The following is a 26,742-nucleotide window of genomic DNA, read 5'->3' on the forward strand; positions in this document are numbered from 1 at the left end:
GCCCCAATAGAAAGATCATAGTCAATGCGTGGGATGGGCCTACATGTGTACCTCTGACTGCTCTTATCAACTGTCTACTGACCCGTATCTTTTACTCCGCCACCTATACATTTCCCAATATTGGCCTGACAACTTGCTTCACACTGCAGACACTCTAAAAGTAGGTCCTTTGTTGATGTAGAAATAGCAGCTCTGAAGTCAGTTATGCTGAATTAATTGTGAATTGTGGGAACAATCTAATAGTCTCTGTGTTTGCTGCCTGCCATTGTGCTCTATAAATGACCCAATTGACTGCAACCATATTTGGGGTCAAACGGTTCCATTCTTCTGGTGTTCTCATACAGCATGGCTGTTCAGCTGCTCCACCAGCCATGGAGAGTGGGCCTAACCCACTAGACTCACCTCTGGAATGTGCTGGCCTCACTGCGCTACAGCTGAGTGCTGGAGGTCTGGTGCCACTGTCAGGGCCATCAGCAGGGCTGGGCTGAGGCTGTAATGACCCTTCATATAGGGTGTTGTGATGGTACTACACGTAGACACACATCCAAAGCTTTATCATTATCTCTGACAGGCTCTCTCAAAGGCACACATTCCTCTGCAACTCTTGGGGTATAAACACGTCTTCTGAGGTGCAGAGAGAGCCCCGAAGAACAGTTTAGGGCTGACGTTGGAATTTAGTCTGTTTAATGTTGTAGATTTGTGTGGTTGTGTGTATGTATGTGCGTATTGTGCACTACCTGTTTTTGTTATTGTACATTGTTTTGTTGCATTTAGGTCTGTTTTCAGAAAGAGATTATGGCAAGATAATCTATTCTGACTGGAATAATCCAGAATACTGATGGGGCAGTGCATGTGTGCAGACTAGGAATGCCCCCCCCCCACCCCCCCCCATACATTTCCATAGACATTCTACAGGTTGCCTCATAAATACTACACAGAACATGAAATACTCAGACTCCCTGCTCTGTGTGGTCATGTTAATGATGTTTGTGTTTAGCCCTGCCTACACATGTATTGCCTTTAGTCACAGACAGTCCTTAGTGGCTCAATGGGACAGATATTGCTATGGATTTACCCACTGGACAGACCTCTTTCACTCTACTGTCTGCTTAGCCAGCCTGACCAGTTAGACTCCTGTGTTTGTTTGTTTGTTGGTTTGTTCTCTCTCTCTCTCTCTCTCTCTCTCTCCTCTCCTCTCTTCTCCTTTCCTCTTCTCCTCTCCTCTCCTCTTCTCTTCTCTTCTCTCCTCTTGAAAAATGATGTTGCCCATCTGGACCCAGCACTGTTCTGTTCCACTATTAGTAAGTCCTCATGTGGCAATGGGTAAAAATAGAATAGAACGGGACTCAAAATAAGTGAGGCCTTGTCTTCCTCTCTGTACAGTGACAACCATTTGCTAATGTTATAAATAGAATGAGATAGAAAGTCAGAAGTCAGGTTTCCCCTTCCTCCTGTGTGTGTGTGTGTGTGTGTGTGTGTGTGTGTGTGTGTGTGTGTGTGTGTATGTGTGTCTGCAGGTGTCTGCGGATCCCTGTGCTGTGTGCTGTCTCATGTAGAGCGTGTATGAGAGGCTTGTCGAGGTAAAGCTCCTGTCAGCCTCTGGCCGGAGGGAGTGTGCTGATGAAAGGCCTCTTCATCATCCTAATGGGATACACAAACCTCTTAACCAGCGCCGCGCGCCAAGGGAGAGCAGCCAGGCAGGCAGCACAGCACAGCTACAGCCCAAACACAGCTTACTCTGGGGACACATGGCCATGCACCAGACACACACACACACATACACTGCCCAGCACCCATGCTCTTGATCCACAGACATGGCTGAGCCATGCACTAACTGTCCATGTTGATATTGAGTGTCCATGTTGATGTTGATTATTGGGACAGAGGCATGTCCCAATAATTTACCGGTAATTTACTGTTGTTTGTGTAAACTGACCTGGGCTAGGGCATAACGGTAAATCTTTTTCCTATGGCAGACCTAGCCATGGTCCTGGCAAAATGCCGATCAGGGGTCTGTGTAAACTGAGCCGATACATTGCCGATTCAACTCCGTATCATTATAGATGTTATTATCCAAAATGTAACTGCACATTTTTACAAGCACATTTTGTCAACTTCAAATATCTGAAAAAATGGCATTGTTGTGATTTATCCTCTTTATGCACACAATACTTTACCACGTGCGTGTATATAATAGCATCTATATTGATACGGAGTTGAGGATGCTAGCAGTCCAAAAGGGCCTCCAGATTGGTGAGTCATGGCAGAATATTTGCACTTTGTGATTTCTTTGTTTTGATGTTTTTGCTTGATTGATTGCAATTTTCTATATGGCATATCAGAGCTAAGTTTACAGCTGTTGCTCCACTTCTAGCTAACGCCTGATGTTGCTGGCTTGCTAGATATGTTGGTTATAATGAGGAGGTGCAGATGAGGAGTGTCTTTTTCTGACACTGGACACTTATGAAACTAACAGTGTATTTTGTCCCTTGAACCTAGCCAGCTGGTCTGTTAGGAGTTTGGGTGTGACTAAAAACTTTGTGATAATTGTCACTATCATGTTATTACATGCTGGTGCGTGGCCTTGCCTGTCTCAGTACTGAAATAAATACATCTTGTTTTTTGGAATGAAAGACAAGTCAGGCGTTGTGCTAGGAAGTGGTAACGTTGTCTATCTATGAAATATCCAGGGTTATCATTGCCCACCTTCCCGCAACTCACTAATGTGTGTAAACGGGGTGAATCCCATAAATCATGGTAAATCAAGGCATGTGTAAACAGGGGTCAGACAAAAAATACCGGGATTTCTTTTCAGGCATTTCGAAGTTATGTCTGTGGTAGTCTCGCATAGCCATACCTCTAAATCACGCTGTTCTCACGCCTCTTTTGGAGGTCTGGAGGATTTTAGATTACCCGTTCTGGCTTAGATTGAACTGGACGGAGCGATGGGAGAATGTGCTCGCAATTTCATTGATGTTACATTCCAAGAACCCTCCTCCCATATGCACGTAGAATGGTTGCTTGTGGTTATGTGCGTCATCTTTTCTGGGTAGGACTATTTTGCAGATTGATGTTGCCTATGCTAGCTTGCAACATTGAAGAAAATGGAAGAAAACCTGAAGAAAAAACTGTATTCTGTTCTTTTAGAGCAACAGCCAAACAAGGTATTTGATTGTTTTAACATGTTGCAAGACATCACACATTTCAAACGGTTTTGAAATTTGTAGCTATTTTCTGCAATGGATTTCCCCAGGCTTTTCAAACTGGGTCTGAACGAGGTTATGTCTGTGGGAATAGGGCTTATGTAACTGATAGACACTGTCCATGGTCCATGAGTGGTTTAGTGGGACAGGGTCCACATATGATACAGACAGTCTGCTAATACCCTTCTGTCCATACAGGGTCCCATGGGGGGGTGTAACAGAGGGACTGGGGGGTGGAGGGGGGCGTATGGGGGGTCTACACTACTGGCAGGGCTGTAATGGAGGGAGTACTGTATGTCAGAGAGAGAGAGAGGGAGGAGAGGAGGAGAGAGGAAAGCTGAAAGTCTACCATCATTACTGTCACTGTGCCTTACACACCCGCCACTCAGTGTCACCGTCAGGCCGTGAGCAACAGTCATGTGACTCTCTCCCCTGACTGTCCCTCCTCCACCCACTCTCCCAGTCCAGCTCTGACTCCCACCCACTCACCCATATTTCCCTATGCCACAGGCACTCTTCCCCTTAGGTGCTTTCCACACACTTTCCACATCTCTCCTCCCCTTCACTCCCAGTACAGTGTGGTGGTGCCCCTGGCTTTGCTATGGCCCCTTTACTAGAGCTAGTTCCCCAGCTCTAGTGGATGAAGAACCACACATACCTTACAACTAACAGCTGCTCATATCTCTGAATCATCACCACTAGCCAGAACAAGCGCTTCATGGATGGTGTATGTGTGAGTGCTGACTTGCCACCCAAGGAACACAACCAATAATGTGGCCAAAAGACTTTCTCTGTTGCAGTGCTTTTGCTGCTGTTGTTTACATAGGAAGATCGAGGCTGTGTTATTGTCTAGCCTGCATCCTTCTGCCTGATTTGAGAGAGGAGAGACAGTCAGAGGTGACTCGGAGCAAGTGATATTCTGCTGTTTGTTTGGGAGGGAGAGAGAGGGATGTAGAGGGAGAGAGAGGGATGTAGAGGGAGAGAGAGGGATGTAGAGGGAGATAGAGGGATGTAGAGGGAGAGAGAGAGAGAGGGAGTGAGACCGGGGGGATAAAGTGAGCATTAGCTCTAATAAACCAGAGCACAGGACTCCTTCCCTTACAAGACCTGGGAATCAGCAGGGTCAGGTGATTGATCTAAATCTCTCTCTAACCCCCACCTCTGGCTCACATCTACTCCCCTACCTACACTATCTCCCCATCACTTTACCTCATCTATCTCCCAGTCACTAGTCCTCATCCACATGGGCTTTCTTCCTTTAAACCCTCTTATCTATTTTCTCTCTCCTGTTATCTTACTCTCATACACAGGCGTTCACTCTCTATCTCTCTCTCACACACACACTCCTCTCCTATATTGCTTGTTTTGTGCTCTGTTTCTTTGGTGTATCCGTGGATCTCTCTGATGCAAGGGGACGCAATAAAGGCAGAGGATTTCCTGTGTGTGTTTGTTTATGTGTGTGTGTGTGTGTGTGTGTGTGTGTGTGTGTGTGTGTGTGTGTGTGTGTGTGCGTGTGTGTGTGTGTGTGTGTGTGTGTCCCTTTGTCTCTCTGATATTATGTTATGGTCCTATGTGTACCAGTGTATCATATGCCGTCTGTACAGAACTGTCAGTGTGTCCATGTCTTGCAAGTTTGTTTGTGTATGTGTGCGTGTGTATGTGTGTGTGTGTGTGTGTGTGTGTGTGTGTGTGTGTGTGTGTGTGTGTGTGTGTGTGTGTGTGTGTGTGTGTGTGTGTGGAATGGCCCGTCGATCCCCTGTCAATTCAGCTCATCCCCTCATCTCTTCATTAGCATGACAGAGGGGCTCTCATGCCAAAGCAGTTAGTCACAAGAATCAACGCTGTCACAACACATTACACCAACAGGCCTCTCTAATGGTGCTCCTACTGATGGCAACAACAACCCCCCCTCCCCCACCCACCCACCCACCACCATGAGGTGCATCATAGCAGCACCCAGGGAGCAGTCTTCTCTCTTCCTCCTTCCCTCCACCTATGCCTCTCTCTGTCTCTCTCTCTTTCCATCCACTCCCGCCCTTTCCTCTCTACCATGGTTACCTGCTCACTGCTGTGTTCTTTCCTCACCACATTCCCTTTATTGTCTCTTATCTGTCTTTAGTCTTATCAAATGCTCACATTACCTTGCTTACCGGAGAGGGTTCCAGACCCCAACTGTCACCCTTCATTCTCTGTCTCTTCATGCAGCTCTGACTACACCTCCTCATCTCTCTATCCTCCTCTCTGCCTTGTTGCCTGGGTTATAGAGAATGTTGTGTGATCCTCAACCCTCCCACCACCATCTCGTTTCATTTTGTTCTCTCTTTATCTTCCTCACCCCTCCCTCTTTTTCTTCATTATCACCTGCTCATGGTGTCTGATTTTTACAGGAAGTTTGATTCAGGCAGACTTGTGTCTCTGGAGAGCATGTTTGTTGTTTCTACTGTTAAGAACACCGCCTCTTCAAGATTCAAGATTCTTTATTTGTCACGTGCATACAAGTATACAGTGAAATGCAAAAGTGACAGTGCCACAGAGTAGTGCAACAATACAATAAGTTTTAAAATACAATAAAATAAAAATAGAAGTACTAAAAAATATACAGTATGGACAGTATAAACAGTATAAACAATATGAACAGTATAAGCAGTAAGCATATAAGTAAGCAATATAAATAGCAGATGGATGATTATGTGTGTGCATATGTGTTAAGATGACAGTGCATGTGTGAGTGACTTGAGGGGGGCACTGGTGGGGTAATCGTTGACGATTCTGATGGCGTGGGGGAAGAAACTCAGCCTTAGCCTCTCTGTTCTTGCTGCATGACAGTGGAGGCGTTTTTCTGACCTCTTCATCGCATTTAACATTCCCTTCAACAATGTCATTTAAAGAAGTCACTTATATAATCACCCTTGTACTACAAACCCAAAAATACTGTTCCAAACCTACACACAAACAAATCATTTGTTAAAAGCCAAATGTTGGCAGTGAAACAGCTTACTACAAAATGGCGACCCACCACATCTCTTATGGCCATGAAAGGAATAGTAGTGGTCTGAGGAGAGGGAAATGGTTTTGGGTTGGGGGAAGGGACGCAGTCTGTCTGTCTCCAGTCTCTCTGGTATCTCTGGCTGGTGTGGACAGACTGGTTTGTGTGAGAGGGGGGAGGAAGATAAGGAGGGGGGTAGGGCTGGGAATTACCTGCGAGGCAGAAGTTGTCAGTGTAGCTCGTCTCTAGGTGCGGCCTCCTGGACTGATGGGGCGCCAACAGGAAAGCGGGTCAACCCCCGACACACACACACACACACACACACACACACACACACACACACACACACACACACACACACACACACACACACACACACACACACACACACACACACACACACATACACACACACAGACACGGACACACACACACAGACACAGACACACTCACAAGGGACAGGGTGTGACATCACAGGGAGGGGTTCGAGGAGGGAAGGGGGCGGGGGTGGAATGCTGACCGGTTTTGGGTTTGTGTTGATTCTAATGTGCATGGTGTATGATGTGTTACTATGTGTCTGTGGACACATTAGGTAATCGTCCATTTTATTTATGGGTGAGATTCAGCAAATATGTGGTCTGACTGTGTGAGGGACTTCTTGTGCCAGTTTGTGTCCTCTGTGTGTGCTATATTGTGCTGTTGTAATCAGACAGAGAAGTAGAGGAGGTAGAGTGGCACAGAGAGGGTGGGTTATAGTGGGAGAGAGGGAGAGATTGGGGGGTAGAGAAGAGAAGTGGTGGACAAGAGTGGGATAGAGACTGTGGCCTTGTCACCGGGGTAAGGGATGATCTGAGTGCAGGAGGAGGGAGAAGGTGGGTGAGGAGGGGTGAGGGGGGAGGTGGAGTGGGTAATTACAAGGGCCCAGTGAGAGAGGCCTGTAATCAGCCTGCCCTCAGGAAGGAATGCTGCTCATCTTCTCATGTAATTACTGCCATACGGCCTCAGCTCCCAAACACTCACCCCACTGTACTCACACACACACACACACACACAGACACACACACACACACACACACACACACACACACACAGACTCAAAGGGAGAGGGAGACAGAATGAGAGGGGTACGTTTGAGAGAGAGATATCCAAAAAGAGGAAGTCAGGTGGCAGCAGATGGAGAGAGGGATAGAAAGAGAGTGAGTGAGGTTGTCTAGTTGCTTTGTGTGCACCATGGTGATCCGTTGGTGGACTGGAGGCCTCTGGAGAAGGCAGCTTCATGTGACTATACGTCATGGCAACCAGCCACACTGGGCAGATTTGCGCAAGTCTTCTCAAGCAGCTACACAGCGGCAGAGCAAGCAGTGGCGCCTGACACTAAATACACACACACACACACACACACACACACACACACACACACACACACACACACACACACACACACACACATATACAGGAAGGGGCACAGTCATATTCCTGTCTGAGTTTGTCCTCTAAGTAATGTGATGACATTGGTCTGTAATGACTAGTGTATAATGGGGACAACAACACACAATCTTTCTCTCTCTCTCTCTCTCTCTCTCTCTCTCTCTACCCCCCCCCCCCCCCTCCTCATCCATCTGTGGGACTGATTGATGGTGGTGGTCGTATGTGTCTGTGTTCCCATGCGGTAGGTGGTCAGGGGGATAGACACTCTCAGCACTGGGGATTATTGATGGGCTGTGATTAATGGGCACAGTGGGGGGTAGTGCCCCCTAGCTGTGAGAGAGTGGAGAGCCAGCCCCTGGTTGGCGATCACAGTGGCACTGGCTATTCACATTCAATAGCAAAGTCACAATCACAAATCCTATTAAGACTCCCACGGTCACACCCACCCATACATATTCGACCATCCAACTTGTAATTATAAATGGGAAACTCAGGTATCATCCTCGAGCTCAGAGTTTCCAACTTGTAGTTTTCTGATGTCATGTCAACAAGAAAGTAACCACGAGCTTGGCAGGATTTTCAGAAGCTTACGCTAATGTGAAGTGGAAATATAACTACAATGTTTTTCTAAGCTGTACACACTGAAGTTTGTTTTCATGCATGAGATGCAATTTGGAGAGTTGCAAACTTGCAAACTTGAACATTAAAGCAGTTATAACTGTCCAACATTAGCCATCATCTGCAAGCATTTAAGTTGTTTAGAGTTTCCCATATCACAATCAATCAATGAACGCTCCATACTCAGAGATTACAGGTGGGAATTCCAAGTTTCAGAGTTGGTCATGAATGCACCATTCTACAGAGCCATGGGGGAGAGATGTGTCTACGAGGGAGGGGCAGGTCACGCCTCATTTACAATTAAGGTGTTACAATTGTGTGTGTGTGTGTGTGTGTGTGCCTATGCATTTTGTGGTTTGTGCCGGTCTCTGACCTGTTTGTGTGTGTAACTATAGCGGTGTGTGTGTGTGTGTGTGTGTGTGTGTGTGTGTGTGTGTGTGTATGTGTGTGTGTGTATCCCCAGGCTTTCGCTCCTTCTGTCACCCTGACACACTGGATGGATGAGCGAAGCATTTCTGTCACTCTGTATCTCCATCACCTGCTTGACCCTCTCCTCTGCCAATCTGCTTCCCTGCCACCCTGCCACTTCCCTCGTACATACACACACACACACACACACACACGCACACACACATACACGCACACACAAACATGTGCATGTGCACAACGCACAGGCTCGCAACACAATTCCTCACTCTCACTTTGCATACATACTCACACACACTTATCCTGATGAAACTTGGGGTCTCACACTACAAAAATAGTCCCTCTGCAGGCGTGTTTGTTAACATATTGGAGCTAATCAATGGTGTGACAGTTCCATTGCCATGATGAACTCCCAAGCCACTATTCAAGCATTTCTGCCTCAGACTGTGTGAGTGTGTGTTTGTGTAGTGTGTACGTACACTAGTTTTGGGGGGGTTTGGTTAGGTGTTGATGTATGTCACTGTGTTTGCAAGAAAGACTTATGTGAACATTGTGTAAACATTGAACAGCCTTGTACCATGAGTAAGAGTGTTCCTGCATTTTCAGTACATACTGATTCTAAGACGGAAGAAATGCATTGCAATAAGAAAGAGGAGAGACAGGGAGGGAGGGCGGGCAGCTACAGGTAATGTCCTGAGACTGAGGGGGCTCGGAGGGCGGGCAGCTACAGGTAATGTCCTGAGACTGAGGGGGCTCGGAGGGCGGGCAGCTACAGGTAATGTCCTGAGACTGAGGGGGCTCGGAGGGCGGGCAGCTACAGGTAATGTCCTGAGACTGAGGGGGCTCAAATCAGCCATTTGCAGGTTCAGCTCCTGGTGCCTTACATGGTGCCAGTTGATGGTAGAATCAGGTACTATGTCTACCGGTATGTAGCAAGATTTGGTCCATTTTTGACTAGTGAACATATGATAGTACCTGAAGAAACTTACAATATCTGTGTTTTTGCGCTTTTAATTGGTTTGTGTGTGTGTGTATTAGGTAGCCAAGTGCAGTGAACTGTCTGTGTGTGTGTGTGTGTGTGTGTGTGTGTGTGTGTGTGTGTGTGTGCAGTCAGACGGATGAGCGACACGATTCCTCTTGCTTCGCCTGTCTTTATTGGTTTGAGAAGAGGACAATGTGTCACTCCAACATGCCTACCCTGTCACTGGACACGTCTTCTCACACCCAGCCTGGCACACACTGACTCACACACACTTTGATTTTCCATGTCTTGCCTCTCCCCCTTCTCTTATTCTCATATCGTTTGCTAACATCTCTGTCTCTTCTCATTTCTTCATTTAATCCTCTCTCGTTCACAGTATCCTATTTTCTCTCTCTCTCTCTCTCTCTCCCCCCTACACACTCTGTCCTGCTCTCCTCTTGTGCTCTTGTATGTAGAGAGTTGTGTTCAGGCTGATGAAGATGAGGTCACTGAATATCAATCACTCATTGTAATTGTCCTTTAAGGAAGGCAAGGAGAGACTATCTCCTCCATCCATCTTTGTCTCCATCCGCTGTGTGCGTGTGCTCACATGCACGCACTCCAATATACCTCAAATACTGGAGTGATGATGAGGATAATAAGGATGATGATAGTCAATACCATACTATCAATAGTGATTACTAGAGCTAGACTGAATGAATCTAATATTGTTATTCTGTATCTGTAATGGCTGTAGTACGCAGGCAGAGGACTCAACTGCACGACTCAGGACAAAACTTAAATTCAAAAGAATAGTCTTTAATTCCAAAAAGCAGGGTTTGGTACACAGGTAGGCAGTCAATGAGTGGGCAGATAATCCAGTAAGGGGTAGGCAAAAAGGCAAAGTCAGAAAACCAATCGTAGATCCAAAACCAGGAATACTTAACATTAGGAAAATTGCTGGGACGTATAACATGAAGGTACAAAGACAAACTGGTACAGAGACAGGGGAACACAGAGACTAAATACACAGGGAAGGATGATGAGGAACAGGTGAAGCCAATCAGGGCGGGGTAGACAATCACACAGGTGGGAAACACACAAGGGCAGGTTGAAGTGTTTTAAACGAGAGTCAAGGTGAGGAACACAAAAATAAACAGGAAACAATAAATGAATAACATGAAACAAAGACAAACATAAACTAAGAAAAAGGACGAGACTGGCTTGACCCTGGCCACGTGAAAGGTAGGCTGCACCCTCAGGGATCTGGGAAGTCTGAGCTGCACAGCAACAAGGTTAATCATTTTTAAAATGGGGAAGGGACCCACAAACCGGGGAGCCAGTTTATGGGACTCCACTTGTAGGGGGAGGTCCCGAGTGGACAGCCCCGGCTGGTAAGTAGGGGTGGGCGGTGCCAGGCCTCCAGGTGCGGTGACACCGCCGAACGAATGCTTGGGCAGGAACGCTGACCTCCGTCTCCAGGTCCAGGAACAGCAGCGGCTGGTACCCGTAGGCGCACTGGAAGGGGGAGAGACCAGAAGCAGAACCCTGCAGGGTGTTGTGGGCATACTCGACCCAGAGGAGGTGCTTACTCCAAGTGGCTGGGTTCTGGGACACGACAATGGTCATTGGACTGGGGATGGTACCCGGAGGAGAGGCTGACGGTGGCACAGAGAAGTGAGCAGAATGCCTTCCAGAACCGAGAGATGAATTGTGGGCCCCGATCTGACATCACATCCCTAGGGAATCCATGGATACGGAACACATTAAACAACATTGCCTCCGCCGTCTCCTTGGCAATCCAGAAGAGTGAGGACGGGTGCCGAGGTGAAGCTCTCCTTCAGTCTCCAGAAAGCCTGATCTCCTGGGGAGACCACTGGAACTTGACCGAAGAAGAGGTGAGGGCATGCAGTGGTGTGGCAACGGTGCTAAAGTTCCTGATGAACTGTCTATAAAAATTAGCAAAGACCAAGAAACGCTGTACTAACTTGCGACTGGTTGGCGTGGGCCACTCAGCAACCACACTAACCTTGGCAGGATCCATTTGAATGCTATCCTCCGAGATGATTAATCCAAGGAAAGCAACAGTGAATGCATGGAACTCACACTTCTCCGCTTTCACAAAGAGTTGATTTGAGGAGGCGCTGGAGAACCTGGTGAACGTGCTGGACATGAGTCTCCTCGTCCGGGGAGAAGATGAGGATATTATCTAGGTAAACAAAGACAAACTGGTTCAACCTGTCTCAGAGCCTGAAACACAGCTGGAGCATTAGTGAGACCAAAAGGCATAACCAGGTATTCATAGTGGCCACTAGGAGTATTGAAGGCCGTCTTCCACTCGTCCCCCTCCCTTATCCTAACTAAATGATAGGCATTTCGGAGATCGAGCTTAGTGAAGATCTTAGCCCCTTGTAAAAGTTCAAAAGAAGACGAGATAAGAGGGAGGGGGTACCTGTTCTTTATGGTAATATCATTCAGGGCTTGATAGTCGATGCAGGGGCGAAGTGTCTTATCCTTCTTGTCAAGGAAGAAGAAGCCAGCCCCAGCAGGAGAAGAGGATGGGCGAATGATAGCGGCAGCAAGGGAAGAGTCAATGTACTGAAGCAGGAACGGACGGAAAGCATGAGAGTGAACATCCCTCGCCCCAACTCATAACCTCTCCAAAGGACCAGTTTATATGAGGGTTATGCTTGGAGAGCCCGGGGTAACCCAGAATGAGAGGCTGTAAAGGAGAGTTGAAAAGGTGGAAGCTCAGAAACTCAGTGTGATTATTGGTGATGATTAATTAAATCGGTTGAGTGTAGTGAGTGACTCTGCACAGTAGGCGACCATCTAGAGCGTTGGCCTCCAATGGCTTGGGCAGGGGAACAATGTCAAGACCAAGTCTCTTGGCTAACCTCCAATCAATTAAACTTTCTGCTCCAGAGTCCACAAACACAGGATGATTGAGAGTCTGGGATGGAGTAATAAGCCGAGCAGGAGTGAAACAACAAGAGGGGTTAGCAGAAAAAACAGTTCGGCTCGCCAACGCCCTCTTCCTCACTGATGAGCCATGTCTTACTGGACACCCTGACATGAAATGACCCAGCTGAGCACAATAGATGCCACTGCCTTAACGTATACAGTGCTGATGCTCCGAGCCTAGCTCTCCCCAACTGCATGGGCTCCGAAGCAGTAGGGGGCGCTGGTGAGTCGGCCGCCAGGACGGGCCGTTGGGGAAGACGGCATGAAGAAGAGCTATCAGCAGTGAACTGACCCCTCAGGGTGGGTGGAGTTATCGCAGCCCTGGATCTCTCTCTCTGTCTTGAAGGTGATTGTCGATTCTAATGGCCAGAGTGAAAGGAGAATCAGATTAGGGGGAAGCTCAAGAGGAGCCAATTGGTCCTTGATGGGATCGGAAAGCCCATACAGAAAGGCATCAAACAGAGCAGATGGGTTACAGCCGCTATCAGCTGCCAGGGTGCGGAACTCGATGGCGTAGTCGGAAACCCACCTCTTGCCCATGAGTGCTCTTGCTGCCTCTCGACCGGGGGTTCTGTGGTCAAAAATCTTGTGGAGAGTGTTAGTAAAAACTTCCAGGGAATTGCAGACTGGAGAATCCCTAGCCCACTCGACCGTGGCCCAGCCTTCAGCTCTGCCGGTAAGGTGGTTGATGACATAAGCCACCTTGGCTCGTTCCGTCTGGAATGACGACGCCTGTAGCTTGAAATGCAGCCCACGCTGGACCAGGAATGCCCAACAGTTACCGGAGTCACCGGAGAAACGCTTGGATCTGGAGAGGTGAGGAGCTGGTGCCGGTAGGGCAGGGGAGCAGGAACTGGAACTGGAACAGGAGCGGGATCAAGGGTCGGAACTGGCGCCGGGACCGGAGGAGAAGAGATGAGAGTCTCGAGGCACGCCATCAGCTGCTGGATCTGGTCAGCCAGCTGGCAAACCTGGCTGCCAATGGAGGCCTGGAAGCCCTAGTGTCGCGCTGACAGCCCACTCACCCTCAATGAGAGACAAGGTGAGGAACACAAAAATAAACAGGAAACTTTACAGTATCACTGGCAGTGCTATCATAAGTTGCTGTTATTGTTATTACCATTGTTTGTCCTCAGTGGGCTTAGTGAATCTGCTGTGTTGTTGTGCTCAGGGCTACAAGTCTATATAGCCCTGGCTTCGGTTGTGGCTGGGGATGTGTGTGTGTGTGTGTGTGTGTGTGTGTGTGTGTGTGTGTGTGTGTGTGTGTGTGTGCCTGTGCGTGTGTGCGTGTGGAATGTCATTTGAAGTTGACTGGATCTGCTTTGAGTACTTTGAGTCCAGCAGGCGGGAGCTAGGGGAGGGGAAACAGAAAAATATACCCTCATTAGATGCCGAACTAGGAGGGGAAGAAACACGTGTTTATTTGTTTGTTTTTGTCCTCAGAGAATGATGAAGACTTGACAGGAAACGCTGATGTGATCTCTCAGAATACAACGTCTGACCCTGTGTCTTTTGAAACTGTGTATGTGTGTGTGTGTGTGTGTGTGTGTGTGTGTGTGTGTGTGTGTGTGTGTGTGTGTGTGTGTGTGAGTGTAGCACTGTCAATAGGACAGTAATGACTGACTCTGTAAGGTAATGATAAAGTACAGTTTAGACTCCACCCTGGCTAGAGGCACTAGAGCTACAAAAATAACTGTGTGTGTGTGTGTGTGTGTGTGTGTGTGTGTGTGTATGTGTGTGTGTGTGTGTGTGTGTGTGTGTGAGACTATGCTAGTGTGTTTGTGTGTGTATGTGAGACAGAGCACAACAGGGAGACAGAATAACATTGAGAAAGAGACAGGGAGAGTCAATGTTGTAATCCCTGTTTCACCCTAGACTAGTCATTACAGACCAATTCCAGCACGCATTGAGAGGGAGATGACAGTGTGTGAGTGTTTGTCTATGTGTTTCTCTCTGTGTACATGACTCTTAGACTGAGAGACAGCTTTTGGTCATCCTCCCTCTCACCTCTGTCTAGCCTCCTTTGTTCTCACGCGATCCCCCCTCAGTGGGCCAGAGTTCACCACTGTCACTCTGGCTCTGTATCTGCTCTGTGATATTGTATGCTGGGTGAGGAGAAAGGCACATTCTAGTGACGCCACAGATGTTCACATACTGTCTCTCTGAATATACCTGTGTGTGTGACAGTGTGTGTGTGTGTGTGTGTGTGTGTGTGTGTGTGTGTGTGTGTGTGTGTGTGTGTTACATGCGTGCGTGTCAGTGTACAGTATGTCATCATGTGTAAGATTGTGTGATTACGTGCTCCAGAAAAGAATACCCAGCAGCCTGTGTGCTCCCTAGCTGTCTGCTGTCTATCATTAGAGTAATAAAAGACTTGCAGTGGAGGCTCTGAAGAGCCCTTGTCTTTAAAGATGTGCTCCATTCCACAGAAATTGCTGGCTGCTGAGGTCTGATGGATGTTTGTGTTCCTGCCCAAAAACACAGGTTCCACTTTAAGCCCCTTTCTCTGTTATCGCAGGGAGTGCTGGGGAGCTTTGTCTCTTCCCAACTGTGTTTTAATTAAACTGTGTCTGCTTCTCCAGCTCCACACACATAGCTCTCCTCCATTCTGTCTCTGTCTCTACCACTGTCTTAACCACTGTCTCTGTCTGTCTCTCACTCCTCTTTCTCTGTCTGTCTCTCTCCTCGCCTCCGCTGTGGCGCCCTGAGAGTGACAGGCTGTGTTTTTCGGTCTGTGTTTGAGCAGAGCGATCAATTCTGGACAAAGGAAGATGGAGAAAGAGAAACACAATTGCTTATTGACAGAGAATTCAAAGTCTGAAAGAGTGGAGGTGACAGCTTAGTGAAGGGAGAGGAGAGACATAGGGAAAGAGAGGGATGAATAGAGAGAGGGACAGATAGAGACTTGACTCTCACTGAAGTGCTCTAATATCAGCATGATGTGAATGTGACAATATTTACAGATTGCACAGATTTGAAAGTGTATGTGCTTGAGCTTGTGTCTGTGTGTGCGTGTGTGCGTGCGTGGTGGTTCTCTCCCTCAATGTGATCTGTCCTTCTTTAGGAGAAGAGAGGACACTGCTGTGTCTGTGACAGGCTGAGACAGATTGAGGGTGACAGGTCCACCCTGGCTGCCCGCTGGCCTCAGAGCCCCTGCCCTGCCCTCTCCTCTCCTCTCCTCTCCTCTCTTCCCTGTTTGAGGGCCACTGCACTGTGCTGGGCTCAGAGCTGCTGGCCACTCTGGTCTCGCCTCTGAGAGATTGAATTTATCTGAGACCATTGGCTTGGCCAGAAAAGCTGTCTTGGGCCATTCCTGCAGCTACTTAGTCAATAGTCTTTATTTCCAGACTTCTCATGCCAGTATTCACTGATCGGAGTGAATATGAGATCACTGAGGCTGGCTCTGTGACATGGTGTGAAAGCAAACCTATTTCCTGTGTTCTGTGTGTGTGTGTGTGTGTGTGTGTGTGTGTGTGTGTGTGTGTGTGTGTGTGTGTGTGTGTGTGTGTGTGTATGTGTGTATGTGTGTATGTGTGTGTGTGTGTGTGTGTGTGTGTGTGTGTGTGTGTGTGTGTGTGTACTGCCTCACCTCAGCACTAGACATGCCCAGGAGGTACTGACCTGATCTCCAGACAGGACCAAGGTCACTCAATCCCCCAGAATTCAGATCGCTTTCCTAGACACAACAAATATGTCTGTGTGTAAATCAAGGCCTTTAACCATTTATATTAGCCACAACTAACCAGAAAGTACTGTCTAAAACTAAGTCAGCTAATAGTTCATTAACACAATCAAAGTGCACCAGTCTTTAAAATGTAGTACCTTTTCAGTCTTTGATGCTTCAGGGATTTACTTTGCATTTTATATCTGTGTTGGTTTCCTTGCCATGAAATATCTGACATACCTTAAAGTTTTTTTTTTGCCTGGAGGAGATAGGGTAGACTGCTGAAATGGCCTTTGTGTGTATTGTGAGTTACAGAGAGACAGGGTGGGATCGCTGGGGGTTATACTGTATAAGTCTGTGTATATTTGTGTGTCTGTGGTCAGGAAGACTGAAAGGTGGGAGTAGGCTACAGAGTATATCTGCTTCAACTGGTTCTGATCAGGTTGTTCTGCTTCACGGTAGAGGCTGCTGTAGCCCTGCTCCTGGGTGGGTGCTGGTTATGGTCTTGGGTGTGTGTGCCCAGTGTTAGGATGACAGCACAAGGAGTGTGGCTGAGACAGTGTGTCCCTCTAGAGAGAGACGGTCTATGACGGTGCCAGGAGGGATGTGTCACAAGGAAAATGTCAGGGGATAAAGGTGATCACCAGGCCTGTCACTGGAAGGTCACCAGCCCCTGCCAGCCCCCACCCCAGGAAGATCTGTCTCTCTGGGCAGGGGACAGAGCAGAACACTGAAACCAGAGGGGTGCCTCAATGTCAACGTCCCGATATACAGGGCAGCAGTGCGACTGGAATCTAGCTGGTCTAATGTTTTTAGTTTTTTTTATCCCCAAAACATGATTTGGTCAAACAGTAGGCTAATTTTGTGTTCATTACTTTATTATCCTCCATGTACTAGGGGCATGTGTTTCTCTGTCTCTGGTGTGTGTGTGTGTGTGTGTGTGTGTGTGTGTGTGTGTGTGTGTGTGTGTGTGTGTGTGTGTGTGTGTGTGTGTGTGTGTGTGTGTGTGAGAGAGAGAGAGAGAGAGAGAGAGAGAGAGAGAGAGAGAGAGAGAGAGAGAGAGAGAGAGAGAGAGAGAGAGAGAGAGAGAGAGAGAGAGAGAGAGAGTCCTCTCCCCCTCCCCTAGTAACGATGACAACATTTTCCGCGCGAAAAGGAAGCTAGCATAGAAAGTGTTGGAAAAGGAACCGTACGATAAACTCGTTTTTCGGGAAGTCCACTACCGTTAGGCAGTGTCCCTTACACCCGTGCCTCCCGAGCCTGAAATAACACCAGCAACAGATTCCAAGCCAGAGGTAGAGCAGCCAAAGCCAGCTGCAGCTAAAAAAGGCCAAGTGTTACTGTATACCGTTGGCTTAAAGAATACACTTGGCTCATATAATAAAGACATGAAGCATGTACTGTGTTTACTGTAAACAATGCGGTCCAACTGTTGCAGCAACACACCATTTACAGCTGCAGCTATTACATTCAAGCATGAGACCCTCAAAGTTCATAATAACAGCAAAAGGCACACGCAATGCAGAGACAGACGTATTAACAGCAGAGCTACCACCCTCCCAATGGCAAGAAACGGACTTTGAAATTTAACATGACATACAACATCGCCAAGGAAGAAGAACTGCCTTTCACCAAATTTAAATCGCAAATATTACTTCAAAAGAAAAATGGATTGTCTGTAAACCCAACATATACCAACGACAGATATGCCCAGTTCATTGGAGCGATAGCGGACACCCTGAAAAAGAAGACCGCTACGCAAATTGCTGCGTCTCCTTACCTGTCTTTCATGATAGATGGTGACACCGACATATCAACGAAAGAATGTGAAATTGTATATGCGCGTATCATTCGCAAGGGAAGACCGACCAACATCCTGATAGGCCACGTTGAAGTGCAGCATGCCAACGCACAAGGTGTGTATATCAAAGTATATTTACATAATTGGCTAAGCAAAAAAAAGACATGCAGCACTTTATTTTCTACTTTATTATCTATCTAGATTTATTAGGGTAGGCCTACCTAATGTAAAAGAGAAAACATACATGATGTTATTTTTCATCGTAGGAGTCTATGCTGCCACTAAGAAGGCATTTTCTGGTCTCTGGGCACAGTGCAAAGACTGGCTTGAAAGAACTGTGGTTAAGGGGGCAGATGGTGTTAAGCAGTTATTTGTATGTGGTGTGACTAAATAGCAAATATAGCCTAGCATATATATTTATATTAAAAAAAAGGTCAGAGTTGCAACCACCGTTGTGCGGCAAATCTTTGGGTGCAAGCCCTGCACACACATACATGTACACTCCTTGAAAATGCACACACAGGGTTCAGAGTTTCACATACACACTCACACAGCACACACTTCTGAAATCATGTATGTCCTCTGACTGGCTGACACACACATACACAAAACGTACACTTCGTGTTTTATGAATATACTTTCTCCAGGTTGCTAATCATGTTATGCGTTTGTGTGTTTCCAGAGAGCAGTGACTACAGTGAGGTTCTCCCAGACTCGTTCCCCTCGGCACCAGCAGAACCACTACCTGAGTTCCAGCTGGAACCAGAGGATGCCTTTATAGTGAAGAACCGTCCGGTCCAGCTACGCTGCCGGGCCGCCCCCGCCACCCAAATCTACTTCAAATGTAACGGAGAGTGGGTCAACCAGAATGATCATGTGACCAGGGAGAGCCTGGACCAGATCACAGGTAGTGACACACACACTAGGACATTACAGTACTTCCTCAAGTGATTTGTAAACATACACTCACAAGCTCTCTCTCTCTCTCTCTCTCTCTCTCTCTCTCTCTCTCTCTCTCTCTCTCTCTCTCTCTCTCTCTCTCTCTCTCTCTCTCTCTCTCTCTCTCTCTCTCTCTGTCACCCCCCCCCCCCCCCATGACTTCCCAGGTCTGGTAGTGAGAGAGGTGGATATCTCTGTGTCTAGGACCCAGGTGGAGGAGCTGTTTGGGCTTGAGGACTACTGGTGTCAATGTGTGGCCTGGAGCTCCGCAGGCACCACCAAGAGCAGCCGTGCCTACGTCCGCATTGCATGTCAGTCCCACTGTCTCTGTCTGTGTGTGTGTGTGTGTGTGTGTGTGCGTGTGTGAGTGCATGCGTGCGTGCGTGCGTGCGTGTGTGCGTGCATGCATGCATGTGTTAATTAAATACATTCATATGAGTCCCTGCGGGCATATGGTGGGATTGACAGGACATGAGAATATGCAGCTAAACACATGGCAGAGGCTATTTCTGGCTTTGCATTTGTCTGTCTGTGTGACAGCAAATCACATTTAGATGAACAGGGTGTCACTCTGAGTGTTGGTGCGGTGTCTGTCAGTAACTCTTAACTCTCTGTTGTCCCCTGCAGATCTGCGTAAGAACTTTGAACAGGAGCCTTTGGGCAGAGAGGTGCGTCTGGAGCAGGAGGTGCTGCTGCAGTGTCGCCCCCCGGAGGGCATGCCTCCTGCCGAGGTACCTTCATCACTCGTTGGCCCAAATTTGTTTCTGCTAAAGAGCACTGCACACCACTAAAATCATGTACAAAGACCGTTTTGGTCATTTGGAGTCACCGCAATGTGGGTCTGCTCCCAACACAAACTGCAACGGCATTACCAACTTAGCGGCCATGCCCACTAAAAACATAGTGTTTTGCAGCACTCTTTAGCTGAAGCAAATTGTAGCAACCTCATTCTGATCTTCTTCATCCTCCTCATCCTGACACATCCTGTGTGTGTGTGTGTGTGTGTGTGTGTGTGTGTGTGTGTGTGTGTGTGTGTGTGTGTGTGTGTTGTACGTTCTCTGTCTGACTGTGGGCTATGTGTCCCATGCTTCCTCAGGTGGACTGGCTGAAGAATGAGGACACCATTGACCCTGCCCTGGACTCCAACTTCCTGATGACCATCGACCATGACCTGATCATCAAGCAGGCACGCCTCTCTGACACGGCCAACTACACCTGTGTAGCCCGCAACGTAGTGGCCAAGAGACGCAGCAGCACAGCCACACTCATTGTCTACGGTAACACACGCACACGCACACAACTACACTCTCTACACACACTCTCACAGTTACACTTTATCTCAGCGATAATTAATGTGATTTAATGCACATATACACACGTGACATGCTTCAAAACTTTCTGTGTGTCTGTTTGCCTGACTGTCTGTCTCTTACAGTGAGTGGGGGCTGGTCCTCTTGGACTGAATGGTCAGAGTGTAACGCGCGGTGTGGGAGGGGCTGGCAACGACGGACACGCAGCTGCACCAATCCTGCACCACTCAATGGCGGAGCCTTCTGTGAGGGTCCACCCTTCCAGAGAGTCACATGCACTACACTATGTCCAGGTGAGGATGACAGCCAGCTGTTTGACAGCCCCATTAACAACACATGGTTTAACTTACATGTATTTATGGGAACTAACCCAGAGCTGATGGATAGTTCAGTCCATTATCTAGGGTCAACTCAACTCCTGACATGAGTATCTCACTGCCCAGACTGTATAAGATAACAGGCTGTTGATGTTGAGGGAGATATAGATAGATTTTATTTACTGTAGCTACTGTAGATGACCTCTGCCCTCCTGACCGTAACCTCTGCCCCCTACAGTGGATGGTGGTTGGACAGAGTGGGCCAAGTGGTCAGCCTGTGGGACAGAGTGCACCCACTGGCGTAGCCGTGAGTGCCAGGCACCCCCGCCACGGAACGGAGGCCGGCACTGCAGCGGGAGCATGATGGAGAGCAAGAACTGTACCGAGGGCCTGTGTACACGCAGTGAGTCTGTGTTGAACATTCACATTAGGCTCAATCTGGTATATAATAAAAGATAACTGAGGTACCAAGAAACCAGGCTGCCAGTTATTTCCTCACTCAGTGTTGAGTTCTTAACCTCTTTTGTTTTTCTGAAGTACCTGACCATAGTAAGAAGTAGATGAGACTTGCAGCAGAGGTAGAGTTTTGAGGGAAGCATTTGACACAGTCAGATGTTTGGCTGAGAAATGTGGGTTCACAAAAAAGGGAAGACAAGTGATCCAAATATAAAATCACAGATGGAAGGTTGGATTGTTGAGTGTTAGGCAAAGGACGTAATGGAGTTGTCAGCATGCATGATGAGTAAGTGGAGAAATTAACAGAGGGGAGAGATGGTGGAGACACACACACACATGCACACACACACACACACACACACACACACACACACGCATACACACACACACACACACACACACACACACACACACACACACACACACACACAGATCAGATACACAGATCAGATACACAGCACACTCCAAACAAATAGTTGCTCAATCATATTAGATACACAGTCCAGACACAAACAGACTTATGACAGACACATAAGTACAGTATACTGCACACAGACTGATCCATATATGCAGAATGTAGCGCTCTCTCTAGTTCCCCAATATGCACAGTACAGTCTACGGCATGCTCTCTGGTGGGGAAGGGAGAAGGTGTGGGGGTGTAGGAAGGGATGGCGGGTGCTCTATTGTTAATATTTATGATTATCTAATAAAAAAGTTGACCTCAGAGTCCTCAGTTGACATCTTCAGTTCAACCGTCTCATTCAGAAGTAGGTTCACCAATAAATCTCTCTCTACCTCTTTTCACACACTGTCATTTCTTTCACACATATGTTTTCTCCCATTAATATGCATCGATACAACCAATCATGAGCTCACACAGATGCCAACAGGCTACACACATCATGTATCTGCTGAAACTCATCCTCAGTAATGCTGGTATAATAAGCTGGTTTCATTGCTACTTCTGTTTTTGTTCATATTTACATATTGATGGACTTTGTTGTTTATTTGCTAATTTCTTATGCTTTCTCATTACTGTAACTTTGCATAACTACTGCTCCATTCATTTTTACGTTCTTTGTTTTCCTCTTTTATTGTTTTTTCTTACTCAAACAGATAAAAAGATTTCTATTGAACATGCAAGTCATCGTAAGTTTACATTTTCATGACCTCACTCTTCTCTAGTGTGTACTGTTCACCCACTCTTTGTGTGTGTGTGTGTGTGTGTGTGTGTGTGTGTGTGTGTGTGTGTGCGCGCGCATGCGTGCGTGATGAGTTATAGCATATGCGCTTGTGTATACTGTAGGACTGTTTGTGTGCAATGTTCTGTGTAGAACTCTATGTGTCCACACTTTCATATTGTCTCAAATTGAGTTAATTGAAGATACACCTCACCCTCCTGCCCACCCTGGTTATGAATGCTGTCCAGTCTTGTCCAGTCTCTGAGAGTAGCATAAGGCTTTGAGCAGGCATTTACCTAGCACTTCTCATATCTTACATAACAAAATAATCTAGCTATTTTAGATAAACACTGTTACGATGATACACTGAACTGTAAACAGAATAATTAATAAAGAAACTGTCCAAAAAAGTATATCTCACCTATAAATTAATAGTGGGAACATGCACTGTTTAGATGTGTAACAATATGTTTGTTTGTGTGCAGAAATGTGCTGAAAATTGACATCCATGTATAGGAGATGATCTACAGAATGTATTTGAAAATGAAATAGATCATTGAGACTTGCATGTAGACTTCATTTATATCTGAACCTTTAAGTTATTTTGATTAATAATATAGTTTACAGTTGATGTGATGGTAAATCTCTTAGCTGAATGTGACATGGGCACAGGGATACACAGGGATACACAGGGATACACAGGGATACACAGGGATATACAGGGATACACAGGGATACACAGGGATATACAGGGATACACAGGGATACTTAGGGATACACAGGGATACTTAGGGATACACAGGGATACTTAGGGATATACAGAGATATACAGAGATACACAGGGATACACAGGGATACACAGGGATACACAGAGATACACAGAGATATACAGGGATACTTAGGGATATACAGGGATACACAGAGATACACAGGGATACACAGAGATACACAGGGATACACAGAGATACACAGGGATACACAGATACAGTAATTCACTGTTGTTCCGTTTGTGGTAATAAGTGCGGACGGCTGTCGGATTCGGTTCCGTTGCGCCATGTGAGCGTGCAAACTCTCCTCCGCCTGCCTCTGGCTCCCCACTCTGTCTCTACTCCACCTTTTCTTTTTCTTGTTGCACATTCTGTACATCTCTACTCTGTCTGTGGTCCTCTCTCTTCCAACTTCCTGCCACCCCTGTCTCCTTCACCCCTGGGCCTTTTCTCAACCACCTCCTTCTCCTCTTCTCTCCTCTCCTCTCCTCTCCTCTCCTCTCCTCTCCTCTCCTCTCCTCTCCTCTCCTCTCCTCTCCTCTCCTCTCCTCTCCTCTCCTCTTTCCTTAACCTTATCCTACTCATCCTCTTTTTCTCCCTCTCACTCATAGACATGCTCCTCTTGTCTGCTATCTAATTTTCTGTCCCTCCTATCGCTGCCTGTTTTCCTCTGTCCTGTCCTGCACTCCTCCCCCAGTCCCACCCCATCCTCCCCATCGCCTCCTCGTCTCTCTCTGGCTGACGTGCCTGAGTTGGGTCTGGCTGTGATAGCGTGGGGGGGTAAACACAATTCAGTTTTTCCTTATGGTTTTCTTAAATGTTCTTAAATGTTGCAAGCTAGCACAGGCAACAACTATCTGCAAAATAGTCCTACCCGGTCGGAAAAGATGACGCACATAACAAGAAGCCAGAACCATCCTACACGTAGGGGGAGGGTTCTTGGAAAGTTTCATCCAATGAAATTGTGAGCACATTCTCGCATCGCTCCGTCCAGTTCAATCCAAGCTAATCTAAAATTCTCCAGACCTCCAAAGGAGTCCATGGAGCAGGTGAGGTTAGGACCGCCCCTAGTTTAGTAAACAGCCCCCCCCCCCCCCCCCCAGCTCAGCTGGTATCAGTCTAAATATCTGATCATTACTTTTTATTCATCATAATCATCTGATCATTACTTTTGTTCTCAAGAGCTCTCCTGAGACTCCTGGGTAATGTATTTTAGGAGGAAAAGGGATTGATTTTGTAGAATTGATGTTCTTTTAAAAGTCTGCATAACTCCTGTGTAGTACATCGGAATTGTCTGTGTGCAGTTCTATCCTCATGTGTTTCCCTTGGCCTTAAGTGTGTGTCAGCTGTGTGTGTGTGTGTGTGTGTGTGTGTGTGTGTGTGTGTGTGTGTGTGTGTGTGTGTGTGTGTGTGTGTGTGTGTGTTGAAGGCCTAACATCTCTCTCTCTCTCTCTCTATCTCTCAGCTCTGGACCCAGGTATGGGTGTGGCAGTGTATGCTGGTCTGATCGGGGCTCTATTGCTGTGTGTGATACTAGTGCTGTGTGTGGGTGTTCTGGCATACCGCCGCAGCTGTCGCCATCTCCACGGCGACATCACTGACTCCTCGTCAGCTCTCACCGCTGCCTTCCACCCTGGCAACTACAAGCCCCCCAGACAGGGTAAGACCGGCACATACTCCACTGTTTGCTTCCATTATACTCAGATCTAAATAAATAATTCTGCCCAATAACATTCTATTGTACTTTCTGTCTTTTTCTATCTCTCGCTATCTCCAATTTTTTCTTTAAACCTTATGATGTTAGTTCTTTTCTCTGGCCTCACCTGTTGAAACTTTATAGTCAACTGCTGCTCTGCTCCCAACACTGAGCCCTGTCTGTACTCCCCGCAAAGATGACCAACAGTCAGACTCTTTGTGTTGTCTGCCCTCCTCTGTATGTAGAAAACCCCCACCTGCTACATCCCTCAGCGCCCCCAGACCTGACAGCCACAGCGGGCACCTTCCGCGGGCCCCTCTTCTCCCTGCAGCAGGGTGCCAACGACACCCACAACAAGATCCCAATGACCACCTCACCCCTGCTGGACCCGCTGCCCAGCCTCAAGATCAAGGTGTACAACTCCTCTACCCTGTCGTCCTTGGAGCTGCCCTCGGGAAGGAGCTCTGTTGACGGGGAGATCATGAGCCTGAAGACAGTTGGCACGGTCAGCAGGGACAGGGAGCATCATGGGCACACACTCCCCAGAGAGCCTGGCTACAGCACCAGCGCCACCCTGGGCAGCCTGGGAGGACGCCTCACTATTCCCAACACAGGTAACACATACACACATCCATACATAGCAAACACTCTCTTACACCTTATTAACCGCTCAAACACAGGCAACATCTTTTTACATTTTTTACATTTAGCAGACGCCTTTATCCAAAGCAACTTACAACAAATACATTTGTCTAAGTAAGTGAATCATCTTTCCATCAGTCATCATAAGAAAACAAATCTATGCTAGGACCAGGGGCTACTGGGAGTCACAATGCAAGAAGAAGGAAGAATTATTATTATTATTATTATTATTATTATTTATTTATTTATTTATTTATTTTTATTAACTGTAGTGTTGTCAAGATGAGTCCGGAGATGAATATCAAGTTTACCACTTTAATAACACTAAAATAATAATAGTACAAGATGACTTGCTAGTGTGACTCAACTTGACCTGACGCGGACTGACATGTAAACATACTGTGCACTGACGTCGCTAATGTATAAAAACACGGTACATTCAAAGGCAAGATCAACTAGGCGCATACAACACATTAACCACATACATTTAAATAAGTACTCGGATACTGGTAAGACAAGCACACCAAAGCTGTCATCTGATAACTAATATCTATCTCTCTTTCTCTCTCTCTCTCTCTCTCTCTCTCTCTCTCTCTCTCTCTCTCTCTCTCTCTCTCTCTCTCTCTTTCTCTCTCTCTCTCTCTCTCTCTAAGGTGTGAGTCTGTTAGTTCCCGCAGGAACCATTCCCCAGGGAAAGTTCTATGAGATGTACCTCATCATAAACAAATGGGAGAAAACCACGTAAGTCACTGTCCAAAGCCACATACCTTTCACCTCAATCAGAGCCAGGAGGTTGAATGAGAGAAGTAGTTGCTGTAGTTCAAAGATTCTACAGATCAGACTGGCACTAATTAAAATTCCTGTCTGCATTCAAGTCATTTAGCCACTGTGAATCATCTGTTGCTACCTTCACCTTCTTGGCACCTTTTTTAGTGCTAACTGTGAGTTAAAACTAGAGGGGGCCTTGATATACTTGGAGCTAATTGAAATTCCTGTTTGCATTCAAAACTTCAAACCACGTTGAATGCATAATTCAACAGACAACTTTGCTTCTCACAGTTTCATGTCTAGGTGCTAATGTTGAAATGTTGTGGTTTGGTAACTCAGGAAATAACAGGGAGTGTTGTCCCTGTGTGTCTCAGGTTGCCATCGGAGGGCAGTCAGACTGTCCTGAGCCCTGTGGTGAGCTGTGGTCCTTCTGGTATGCTGCTGAGTCGCCCTGTAGTCCTCACTCTGCCACACTGCGCCCAATTAGACACACCTACACCTGACTGGACCCTCACCCTTAAGACCCAGACCCACCAGGGTGCCTGGGAGGTGAGACACGCAACAGAGAGAGAGGGATGGTGGAATGGGGAGAGGAGTTGGGAAAGAGTGGAAGAG

At 47.1% G+C, this 26,742-nt stretch overlaps 1 protein-coding gene across 1 annotated transcript in view; it reads left to right on the forward strand.

The window, feature by feature from the left end:
- unc5b (unc-5 netrin receptor B) overlaps positions 1-26,742 on the forward strand; it is a 47,936-nt gene that overhangs the window by 15,650 nt on the left and 5,544 nt on the right. The window contains exons 2-12 of the mRNA XM_083695446.1: positions 18,734-18,958; positions 19,158-19,301; positions 19,618-19,721; positions 20,087-20,267; positions 20,426-20,593; positions 20,856-21,020; positions 22,190-22,222; positions 24,487-24,681; positions 24,963-25,331; positions 26,013-26,100; positions 26,502-26,676. Of these exons, the coding sequence (XP_083551572.1) occupies positions 18,734-18,958; positions 19,158-19,301; positions 19,618-19,721; positions 20,087-20,267; positions 20,426-20,593; positions 20,856-21,020; positions 22,190-22,222; positions 24,487-24,681; positions 24,963-25,331; positions 26,013-26,100; positions 26,502-26,676 (1,847 nt within the window). The remainder of the gene's footprint in view (positions 1-18,733; positions 18,959-19,157; positions 19,302-19,617; positions 19,722-20,086; positions 20,268-20,425; positions 20,594-20,855; positions 21,021-22,189; positions 22,223-24,486; positions 24,682-24,962; positions 25,332-26,012; positions 26,101-26,501; positions 26,677-26,742) is intronic.

This window comes from Argentina silus, assembly GCF_951799395.1.
Source record: "Argentina silus genome assembly, chromosome: X".
Classification (NCBI taxonomy): domain Eukaryota; kingdom Metazoa; phylum Chordata; class Actinopteri; order Argentiniformes; family Argentinidae; genus Argentina; species Argentina silus.